Source organism: Mya arenaria, chromosome 12 (genome assembly GCF_026914265.1).
Source record: "Mya arenaria isolate MELC-2E11 chromosome 12, ASM2691426v1".
Taxonomy (NCBI): Eukaryota; Metazoa; Mollusca; class Bivalvia; order Myida; family Myidae; genus Mya; species Mya arenaria.
In genome coordinates, this window is record NC_069133.1 from 43,255,137 (window position 1) to 43,267,950 (window position 12,814).

Here is a 12,814-nt window from a genome sequence, read left to right on the forward strand (position 1 = left end):
AAGTCAGCCTATTGATGGCATTGAAAGGCTTTGAGAGACATTACTTCATAGCCAAAATGATCACCGTGACATTTATCAACAATTAATAGTGTGTGTTCAAACAGCAATTTTCATCTCAAATAACATTATCCATTGGAAGAACCTTTGAGCTCTTTGATATCATTATGTTTTGAAAATAACTTGACAAAAATCACAATTCAACATTTAGGATCCTTTATAGGTAAAGTTGGCATCTCAGATATTTGGGCAAATTTTGATAGACAGGTGCATTAATTTTAATACAGTGAGTGTTGTATGATTTTTATCAGTTCAATCACTCTTTGAGTTTATGAGGTAGCGTTACTTGGCCTCTGGACAATTAATAGGAAGCCGAATTAAAAAAATAAAATGCATTTGTCCATGGAAGAAAGCAACATTGTATTAAGTTAGATTGGTAATCTCATTCACTTGGTCCTCCTTTGCTTTGTCATGCAGACAAAAAAAAGTTCTTTTTTTCCCACTAACATCTCCAAAAAATAGGGAAAGTAAGGGGCATAACTTTTTTTCTTCTATTTTTTTTTTTTTTTTTTGAAAACCAAAATTCTGTACCAAATAGCACCTATATCACAGGGTTAACACTATTGTAGAAAAAATGAATATAAAAAGGTCTCATTTTGACATAATTATTCATTTAAAATTAAGACATTTTTTATGAAATCTCGAAAAAAAAATCTCTACAACGGTACAGCAAAAAGTAAGTGAAGGATTGGGAGGAAAAATTGTTGGTTAAGGTTATTATTATTTTTACGCCTCATTTATAATTTACCTTATGTTCCAAATGTCTTTAATTGTAAGAATATGTTCACAGCAGGATGAAACCACATTATGGCATCATGTCTGTACAGTTGAAAAACTGCAAATCTTCGTGATTAAGCGTTGTTCTATGAGAAAAATAGATCAAATCTGTGTAAAAAAATAGTGCACAAAAATTATTTTAGAGAAATTAGGTGTGCAAGTCATGGTAAATAAATAACTTATATAATGTTAACATACCTCAGTAATTTTAATAGTCCAAACATTTCAAATTTCGTGTTCATGGTACAAAAAGTACCTAATTTTTTTATGTAGGTGTTTTCCCTTACTATTTATTCAAATTATATCCATTCCACTTATGCCAATAAAAAAATAAATTCCCCTTTTTCACAGCATCCGCCGAAACGGAGTTTGTTTGGTGTCAAAATATCACATGACTACACAATGCTGAGCAAATGAGTCGATCAAAAGGGGGTAGAGTCAGTCAGGTGAAATTAGTATTATCGCAAAAAAATGTGTTATAAAAATTATTTGGCGATCAAAATTTAAAAATTTGAGCAGCTGCCACAGCTTGCGGTTTTGCTTTACTGCTCCATATCTTTGTAAATCGGCAAAATTAAACTCTAGCAAATACAAAAAGCACCATCAATTTAAAAACAAATGGCCGATTTATTAACTCATTTTACAACACCTGTTTTGTTCACATGTTTGTCATTAAAATTCATAAAAACGTACTCTTGCTGTACATTGAATATTAAGTAAGGCGAAAATTAAATACAGACATTGTCTAGCCTGGAAGCATATTTATTTGTTTTACTAGTACTCAAATGCTTTCAAATAAATTATTCAAATGAGGGCAGACATTCCATTATAATCATTGTAAGATCTATTGAAATTTTCAGAATAATATGTTTTCTCTCTAGGGGTTTTCAGTTTTTCAATGTAGACTTTAAACTGAAAGAAATAATTGTTGCGAAGATGGCAGTTTGTCAGTCGAGCCATTGTTTATCTGGGTGTGAAAATTATATGTTATTAAAACTGTGTTTTGTGTACAGATAATGTGCTTATTATACTGCGATCTTTGCCTCAGATGTTTGTTGTTCGATGTTTAAAAATCAACTTTCATAGTAGCGACATGACTTAATGACTGAGAATAAGGCATTTTTTTGCGTTGGATGTGGAGTAAAAATTATAAATGAACTTTAATGTCGTAATTTAATGTGCTGGTTTTCCCAGTTAGCTAAGTATCACAAGTGTACTGTAACAGTCACGTTAAGAAACCTCTATATTGTCAGAATACAAGGAAAAGAGAATTTCATGAAAATAATTTAATTGTGTGGTTTACAGACAAATGTGTCTTTTGTTTCATTTTTTTTCTCAAGGAAAAGAATATGCTTATGATAGTGAAAATTGTCAATATTTTGTGTACATGATCACCATCGGACACTTCTGTTGGTTCAGCAGTTAAAGAAACAGACTTTGATTTTGACACAGTATGCTTAAGCTCGAAACTTGTGATTATTATAAAAAAAGGAATTCTAGAAAGTTTAATATTAGCTTAATTTTTTTACTTGAGTATTTACCTGATTACAACACACCAGAAGAAATAAACTGTCTAAGTTAGGATGATTTACAAGTATGGTGTCAAAAAAGTCAGGATATTGTTTGAAATAATTTATGGCTTACTGTTAAAAATATGAAAATGCTTTTTCGAAGACGGAATTCTTACTCGGTGTTTGAAGCAAACAAAGTAAGTACATTAATTATATTTATTGTGTGTGTTCAGAGGAGGTAGGAGTTGAAAGCAATATTATATGTTCTTCGTTTAAAGCGAACAGATACATTTCTGTATCGTTGCGGCTCTCACTCACAACACAATACAAGTTGTGCAAAAAAACAAACATTTTAAGTGTTTTCTTTATTCTATGTTACCATGAACTTTTTCATTTTTACCCCTAGATTACTTTATAATGGACTTACAATTTTTCTTGAGAATCACCTTATAATTGCTATTTTGAGTAGTTTAGTGTATCCTAACCTAGTATGGTAGGGGTGATTTAGTGTTGTGTAACCAGATATGATAGTGGTGGTTTAGTGTTGTGTAACCTGATATGGTAAGGATGATTTAGTGTTGTGTAACCCAAAATGGCAGTTATAGTTTAGTGTTGTGTAATCTGATATAATAGTTATGGTATAGTGTTGTGTAACTTGATATGATAGTTCTGCAATGCGTTCAGTAAAGACGTTTGCCGCGAACGTTTGTGTTTTGGTTCCCCGCTTGCAGTTTATGCGCTGCGTTGCAACAGGGATACAAAACAAAACGTTTGTGAGCGTATTGTAAACGCTCGCCTTACTGAACGCATTGCTGGTTTAATGTTGTATAACTAGATATGATAGGGGTGGTTAAGTGCTGACTGTAACCTGATATGGTAGGGATGAATTAGTGTTGTGTAACCCGATATGGTAGTTATTGTCAAGTGTGGTGTAACCTGATATGGTAGTTATGGTTTAGTGTTGTGTAACCTGGATATGGTACCAGTTAAGTTTTAGTGTTGTGTAGCCTGGTATGGTAGTTATGGGTTAGTGTTGTGTAACCTGGATGTGGTAGTTATAGTTTAGTGTTGTGTAACCTGATATCGTCATTATGGTTTAGTGTTGTGTAACCTGGATATGCTAGTAATGGTTTAGTGTTGTGTAACCTGATATGGTATTTATATATATATAGTTTAGTGTTTTGTAACCTGGTTATGGTAGTTATCGTTTATCGTTGTGTTACCTGGATATGGTTGGGATGAACTAGTGCAGTGTAACCTAAGTAACTTACTCATATTAAGGTGGAGAACATTTAAAGGGTAGTAATAATTTTTTCCTTGAACTTTAAAATGTGTTACATATTTTTGCTTCTTTTTTCATAGAAAAATCTCATATTCTTGCGGCTAGAGACGTCAGATTCATAATTTTGCTTGTCCATTTTTAGAAGAAGAGAAAATTGATGTATTGTGGGAGCCCGTTGCATGATGTCAAAGGCAGTGATGACTGCTTGGTGGAGAAGCTTTTATCAAGAACATGACTCAAAAGCCATTCAAAGGAAACTTCAATTTTAAGAAAACTTTAATGATTTGGATTCCCAAAGTTGCTATTTATATTAAGCTCAAATGATGAGAAATGTACCAATCACAAATTATTTGACTTCAACACATTTTTATCTTCTGTATGATGCTTTAATCTTAATTTTGAATTGCACTTTTGAATACACAATTAGAAGTGATGTGATAACTCCCCCCTGTTGAGTACCAAATATCCCTTCAATTTTTAACTGTTAATTTGAGCCTCAATGGAGATATGCTGTTATTCTGTAACATTTTTAATACACTAAATACACTTAACATAAATTAGTTAATACATGTAACATTGAATTGTTAATATATGTTACATTGAAATGGTGTTTGAGTTTAATTAAATGAATAAGTCAGTAGGACTAAGCATTAAAGAGCTTGTTTACCCATGTCAATGAATTTATTGATGGAAGTTTCGTGGAGAGTATTTATACTGCTAGTCAAATACAGATTCTAATAGAATTACCTATGTTGGAGAATTAAGAGTGATTTAATGTTCTCAAACATTTAAAAGTGGTTTTATATCGGGAGGAAAAGGATTTTATTGTACCTAATAACCCTAAAATTTATTCAAGTTTAGATCTAGTTGAGGATATTCATCTTGTACCGTAAATTATAAATGCTCAGTATGAAAATATTTTGACATATATTTCACGTGAATCGACCTTATTTGATGTATATCAGGTTCATTTATTATGTGAAATTGACCTTATTTGTTGGGGTATCATTATCGTAATGTTTTGATCAGCTTGGACAAATTGTGACTTATTGCTATTTAGCTGAATGAAGGGCTGGAGGGTTTCGTGTGAAATATGATATGACAGGTAGCAAGGATGGGAGATTGACTTCTGTAAAACGTTGGGTGTAAATAATTACACAATAAACCTGGATGATAAAAACGTGCTTAAATTAATGATGAAACTTGGTATTTGGCAAAGTTTCATGTGAAAACATGTTAGACTTTTGATGGTTTTGTTGCATTTTAGCGAGGTGCAATCCGAGAAAGGGAAGTTATATATTGAAGGATTTAGCTGTTAATTTGTGCCATTTGACTTTTACAGTTTGTGGAGACTTGAATCAGTTTTGTGGTGTGTTTTCCTTCAACGTACCGGAGATTATAATTATTGCGTCAAAGGGATCTAGCAGTTTTGTTCTCAGGATCTAGCAGTTTTGCACTTCTATTTTTCAGTTTCATTTTGACATTTACATTGTCAGAGTTGCAGTGTTATTTGAATGGAGTAAGCGGAAATGGAAATTTAAGTTTTGACGCACTGGTTTTATTTTTTTTGTTCTGTGTAGATATATCTAGGCAACAAAAAGAAAACGCAGGAAAATTAGCCCTGGAAATGTTCAATTTTGTTCAGCAATTTTCAGTTAATGTGAGAAATGTCTCTTTCAAAACTAAAAGGGTTGTCATGGATACGGTTATCTTCGACAGTGAATAAACTGGCTAACGATAAAAGAGTTAGTCCTGCAGGAGATCTCAGTTTGTCCCACTCCATCGCTGATATTGAAAAGCTATTTCAAGGTGTCTACAAGGAGCAGAGTGAATGGCATCTTGAGGTCTGACTTATTTGGATTATTGTATTAACTTATTATTAGCTTGACTTTCGTTGTTGTTGTTTTTATGCCCCCATCCAAAATTGGGGGGGGGGGGGGGGGGGGGTATCAAATTGCTTTTTCTCTGCCTGTGCGTCTTTCATGCGTATTATGCCCACTAATGTGTTGCTCGAAACTCCAAAACTATTTCACTTACAGTCAAGAAATCCATTTCTAGTAAAGGTATTTTCATAGTTTTGTTGTTGTCTTTAGTTATCATCATTGTTTTTCACAACCTTTTTTTAATTGATTAAAATAAGTTTAATGTTTGCTTTTGGTTGCTACTTTATTTGTTCTAAAAAGCCAGTTTTGCTTTTATGGCATTTTGTTTTACCCCCCCCCCCCCCACCCATTTTTTATTTTTTTTTAGCCCTTCAGCTGCCTGGGGTCATCCACTTCCTTGAACTGTCATTGAGCAGTCAAAGTAGGCTGCATGGATTAGATTTTGTTTATATTTTGAACATATCACAAACGAGCGCTGTGATATGTTCATAAATTTCAAAATATAAGCAATAACAAATTTTAAGTTTGACCTTATATTATCACGTATGCAATGCGCTCATTATTTATCCAGACCACAAACAGGAAAATTACTGAATTATTTTCTCCATTTCAAGACGTCTAGGCATTTTATGAAAAATAATTTTCATATTTAAAACACAATACAGCAATTTCATTGGCAAACAAAGAGGGCCAAACTGTAAAAAAAGTAAAACTGAAATATCATATTTTGTTGTTCATGCAAGCCTTAATTAATACACATATTAGGATGGCTCATTTTCACGAGTGATATTTAAATGCATGTCCTTAATATGAAGTTCAAATATCTATAGTTATTTGCAAATAATTTGACACTTTTTTCTTGTGATCCAATATGCAGTATTTGAAATTAGCGTAATTAAGCTCACAAGTCCTGCACTTGTTAAAAACTTTCCAGGCTTGCTCAAATTCTTGATATTATATAGTAGCTGGCTTGTTGATAGTTTTTGTTGCCATTTTTAACACAAGTGTAAGAATTCGGGCTTATTCATTCTTAAGTCTAGTTTCGAAGACCGAAAATGGTTAGTTAAGATTACATATTTAAACAGACACAGCATGGTAGAATTATACGTAATCTTTTAACTTAAGTTTCTGTACACAAAATATAAGTTTACATCATGTAGTCTAAAAATGCACAGCAGTAAGACTTTCCTTAGTTGCAAAGAAAAAACAAATCCGGACTTCCCTTTTTCAATCCTAATGACTAGAGTTGTCCCCCCTGGTCAATTATGAAGTGACTGCAATGAGTTCACAGCAATTAAACATTGACCATGCATTCAATAACTGGTTGAAAAGTTGTTCTAGCAGTTATTGCATTTTAAATTGTATTGCCACAGAATTTGAAATTGATAAAATCATTTCTTATATAAGTGGTCCAATGATTTATTTGTTCACTTAAATTAAATGATTTGATAAACTTTTGGAAAATAACATAAGAAATCATAGTTTTAATTATGATACAAAATGTAATCATCGTATCTGTATGTTTCAATTGCATCCTGTCATTCGTTATTTGGTTTTGGAAAATTTTAAATAAACTCTTTTGAAAAAATATAATTGTTTGACTGTGTGAAAATGTCACATAAATTTGTCACAATTTCATGGTTATTATTTCTCATTTGTTCCATTAACGTGCGTTACAAGCCACAGCACATTTTAAGGCAAATTGAAGTTTTGACGCAATTCAAAAATATAATTATTTTCTCCTTTCGCCCCTTTTATCAAAGCCTCGTTTGTTGATAAATGTTTTAATATGGCAAAATTTGTTTTATAAGGCAGTTTGAATTCAAATCTTCCGTCCAATTATCTGTGATCGTTATAGCTAAATACGGTACAATACACAGCAATAAAATACTTCACAAATAGAAAGGGTATGTTTGTATATGAGAATGTTATATTTACAGAACCTTTGAATATTTCAATTTTATTATCATGCGAGATTTGGATTTGATGACACTGTCCTGGCGGGATACTTAACGATACTTTGCGGTTAACTGAAAAAGTGAAAGGAAACCCTGATAATTCATAATCCCTACCTGAATTTTCAATCTTCCAATTCGTAAACTGGAAAATGTTATAACGATGATTTAATAGCTGTAGGTGTTAGGACATCTAGGTGGCCTTCGAATAAGATATTAAAATTGGGAATATTATAATTTGGGTGAAATATCTAAAAGAGGGTCATGGTTTTGTGAAAATCTTGTTTGAGAAAATTGGAACATTAAAAGTTCGGTGCAAAGATTCACCCATATTAAATAACTGAGGTGCACCATATATCTTGAAATAGATGATTTATGTGGATTAATTGAAGAAAACCTGTGATTAATGGCATGAAACTTGGATATATATGTTATTTTTACGAAACTAATACTGACACATGTAATTACAATGGATGACTTTGATTGATTTTAAAATATGAGACGATTGTCGCTGAAGTTTTTAACCAAAGAAGTCTATGAAATATTTAAGGTATGCTTTTATTTGTTTATACTGACTCGTTCACTATTGATATATATATACATGGGTGAGAGGGGCTAGTGGTTAAGGTGTCCGCCTCTCCACCGAGAGGTAACTTAGGCTCGATTCATAGCAAGGGTACTTTCTCATGGCTGCTGAAAATGGATGCCAAGACTGGGTTGTTTTTACCTAGGCAATGGAATTGAGACTGATTCTATCAGTTTTTAACACATTCAAGCTAAATTAAATGAGTATAAACTATAAACGAAATCAATTCACAAACTTATATTATTAATGGACTAAATTCTATATCCATAAAAACATTAATAAATGATGAAAGGATGTCATGAAATAATTATATGAATACAAAGAATTCTACAACATTTCTACATTTCTTCAGACTGCTTTATCACTAATAAAAAGATTCCCGTAATAGAGGGGACATACGTTTGATTAATGGTCGATTATAATTTAATCCACTGCAATCTTCTTAATTTACCCCACGCAGACTCGGAGGTAAACAGTGACATTTTAAAATTCAAGAGTTTGGTATCTTTTGACCCCTCTTTTGGTATATAATATACTGACTTTGAAAGGAAATTTATTGTTCCTATTAAAGTTTTTCCCAGTATATTTAGCTATACTGTTTTACAAGAAGAAAAGTCCACATAATTCCATAGACTTGGTTTCATTGTCGGCTTTGTCGTTGGCGTTGTCATGCAAAAACATGGCCATAGTTCAATAACCTTTCAAGGTATTAAAATGAAGTGGTTCAAAAACAAAATGCACATGAAATGCAAAGCCAAAAACTCTTGTGTAAAAAAAAGTGAGTTGTCCCCCTTATTTGACTGGGGAAACCTTGGTTTTTGCCATTCGGTGCTCTTGTGAGATTTCCTCTCATAATCAAAGTCTGTTTATTTTTCCAATTAAGTATTTTAATCTTTCTATTCCAGCGTGACCAAGAGCGGAAAGGCGTGACACCCCTGGGCTCTCCGGAAGAAGGGTCGGGCGTAGTCAAGGAAAGATGGAGTGGTGTGTTTCAAAACGGGCTCTCCCCTGGGAAATACCGGTCCAAGAATCATAGAAACCCCCTCAGTCTCTCACACGAGGTAAAACCCCATTTCGCTGCAATTAGTTAGTTTCGTATTTACTGACGTGTATGAAAAGGAAAAAATACTTCCTGTATATGTTTGTATAGTTTATTGCTTCCAACAGGCCAATCAGAGCCAAGTATTTTGTATACTCTGTTTATTGGTGCATCTGACTAAATTGATCCAAACATTGGGCCGTGACAGCGAAAATTACTTCGCACTTAATTTTCTACTAACCAGAGATTCAACAATAAACTATAAGTTGGTTATAGTTCATCTATTAAAATTTAAACAAATTCATTCCTCTTTTTGCAATGATTATCGCTCCCTTGAAAATGTGTGTTGAGTAATTGGCCTAACAAACTTTATGATTATGGCCTAATTAAGTTGCATTTTTAAAGTCAGATAAAGCCTTGTTCACGTCCCACAATTGGACAAAATACCCGTCAAAAAATACCCCTGCAATTCTGTTTAGGCATGTGCATTTATATGAACAATTTGTTTATATGGAGTGTAGGAAAAAACACCTTCTCTGACAACACCTACCGCTTATTTTTGTATAGGTGGACAAAAGCTTCTCATCAGTTTTACAAGGCAGAAGAAACACCTCCTAAGATATAAACAAGTTTTTAAATGGGTGGATTAAACACCCCGAAACCAAACACCCCATGGGTGATGCAACATGTTTTGCTTTTATTAGTGAAAAGCAAACATGTACCAGTCCTGCTATTTTGGAATATTTGTCTTTTCAAATAAACATGTATTTTCATAAATTAGGCAATTTGTGAAAAAAAAACACCCTCAGACCTCAGAAGCATCTGAAGACATTGTCCCTTCAGTTTAACAAGAGACAGAATTCCATAGTCGAGTTTTGTACACAATGGGACCGACCATGCATCAGACTGAACTAAACTAGACTAAACATGTGTTTGCCCCGTTTGATTCCCATGGGAGGGGGGTCTAAAGAGTCTCCAAACACGTTGCTGAAAGTGTTTAAGCCCTTCAGCTGCCATGACAATCCAGTCCTTGATAAATGTGTTTTTTCGCAAAGCTGAATGGAGCAATATGGATTAAGAACTGCTCTCATCACAGACAATTGTGTTGTCACAAAACGATCAAATCTGATAACTTAAATCAGTTTTAATGAATTAATATTGTTATGAGTTAATTTTCTTGCAATCGAAAGGTGTCAAAAGCTCCCCTGTCAGTGCCTAGGTGAGTGTTGAAGGGTTGTAAATATGCCAGTGTTTTGTTCTGTATGTTTGTGTGACAGGCAGGAGATGTTCTCCCCCTCCCACGCTGTCACTAAGCAATCTGTATCAGGGGCCATCTAGACACAAAGTTGAAAACATTGCCAGCATCAAGTTTGGTGTGTCCAATTGACAGGCAGTCAGGACAGAGGCCTTTTCATTTGTTTTAGGGATCACAGTATCAGGGGCCATCTTAACACAACACTAGGTTCCATTAAAAAATGACCCTTAATTTACTATTTTTTGGGCTGACTAAATTGGGTTGCAGTCCCCCTGTACCGCCATGAGAGTCCAAATTTCCCATCCAGGAGAAGCCTTTTTAAAACCATAGAATAACTTTATCCTTTAAATTTATGTAAGGGCATATAAATAGACCTGATAGAATGTATGTTTAATAGTGTTGATTAACATTGACAAAACTTGTAACCCAGTGGTTGAAAATTTAATTAATAATTTGAAAATTTCCCAAGGGCTAATGCATTTCTGATGCCCTTTCCTTTAGGTAAGTGGTCTGAGGGCCCTGTAAAAGGCAGTGTGATCAAATTTCCAGTTACCATTCATGGATCACAATCAGTATTAATCAGGGATAAGCTCCAATTCGGGACTAATCCAGAGTCTGACTTATGCTTACCATATTTGAGGGTGTTCGCTTTGCTTTTTTTATGGGGGTATTTCTCACATCAGAGTGATAACCAGTCTTACCATATATTAAGTACAGTGCAGATAATATTGCCCACGATATTTCAACATACACATATCTAACTTATTGGACAGTATTAAAGCGCCAGAGGTACTAAACAGTTTATATACTCCGACCCCACCCCCTTGTGATTGAAAAAAAAAACAGTTTGTGCTTCATGCTTGTCGGGTATACTAAATTTCAGGAAGTCAATTGAACATATTTTCAATGGAAATCATATACTGCAACCTTCCTTAAGAAGTTGACTGCAATAGTTACACACTGGTGAACATGTTTTTAATTTACTTCAACTTTTCAAGGATAATTGTTGTGCTGTGAGATGCTCCAAACTATAAATCAAAAAATTGAACAACACCCAATATTAATGTGGATTGGTAGGCGTAGGTACTTTCCATGGCCTTTAAAATAATTTATATATAATTAGGTTTCTTTCTTCGTCACTAGATAGCTCTGCCGAGCTTAATGTTACATGACTGGGCATCTTTACTCATTGTGATGTTAAATATAAGTTACCTTATATATATTAAAGTCTTCCATCCATACTTAAAGCATATTTGGGAAATAAACTAACCTTTTAGAAATAACACCAGTTTTATAACTAAAGTCATGTGTTCTGTGACTAAAGCATACATATAATATCATATTTCTTGTTGGTAAAAATATTTCTGCCCAATTTTTTGTCTCACACCTTCAAAAAAGGATTGCTATCAATTATTAAAATAAATGACCAAAATGGACTTCAAAGGAAGAAAAAACTCTTTGAAGGTAGCATTTAATCTTACAGATGCTCTGCCCTCTTACAAGAGCACCTCCTAAATTGGGTGTGATATTCGGGGGATAAGGTGATTAGTTTAGCAGATAGCTGGGGCCCTTTAATGATGATAAGAAATTAAGATTGTCAAATCTGTGTGATAATAGCTTATAATTAATGAGGTCAGTTATCACCCCAAATCTTATATTTTTTACTTTTTTATCTATCAGCTAGGTGGCTATTTGGCTAGTTTTGTGGGGTTGGGTTTTTGAGGATGGGCGGGTTAATTAATTATTTGGGTAATGATGGTCACTGATTGGATCGTTACGTGATAAGTGAGGTGTATAATGATGGCCAGTGAATGGGTAATTAATATTTAATGTATACATATATAAAGAAGTCATTGTGAGTCAGTCATCAGTTGAAAAAAACTTAATACTTGTACACATATATGGTCATACTTTCAGTAATGTGAAATAAATATTGACTCAATTCTGAACATTATTTATATGCATTGTGTATTGTAAGAAAGTGAAGGAAATTAAGCATGCATATTTTACTGGCAAAATTGAACGAACGCGAACTGGCTAGTTTAATCAAACAAGTAAGTATTGTGAAATTTTATTATTGCAATTTTTTCTTTCCAAATTGTGAATTATTATGAAATATTTATTGAATTTTGCTTTATTTGTTTGTTTATTTGCATAAGCAAACAAACTTCAAACCAGGTACATAAGAATAGTCATTATATCGTGGGAAAACATTATGAAAAATGATATTTCATAAATAGATATGAGACTCCAAGTGAGTACAATTGCAATGTAGTTATAACCAGATTTTTAAATCATAATAAATGGGTTGGTATCAATGGAATGGTTTTACCAAATTGTGAAGGTTGAAGAATCTTTCTAAACGCCTAATATTGCAATAGACTGCATTTGTAGAATACATTATCTACTTGTATTTATTTGGCAGAAGAAATTTAGTTTTTTGACACAATTTTGTAGGGGAATGAATTA

The 12,814-nt window shown here is 33.2% G+C and overlaps 1 protein-coding gene across 1 annotated transcript in view; it reads left to right on the forward strand.

Annotated features, from left to right (window-relative positions):
• Window positions 1-12,814, forward strand: part of LOC128211203 (regulator of G-protein signaling loco-like) — a 60,091-nt gene that overhangs the window by 26,322 nt on the left and 20,955 nt on the right. Inside the window, 1 exon segment of the mRNA XM_052915701.1 lies at window positions 8,957-9,112. Within this exon segment, the coding sequence (XP_052771661.1) occupies window positions 8,957-9,112 (156 nt within the window).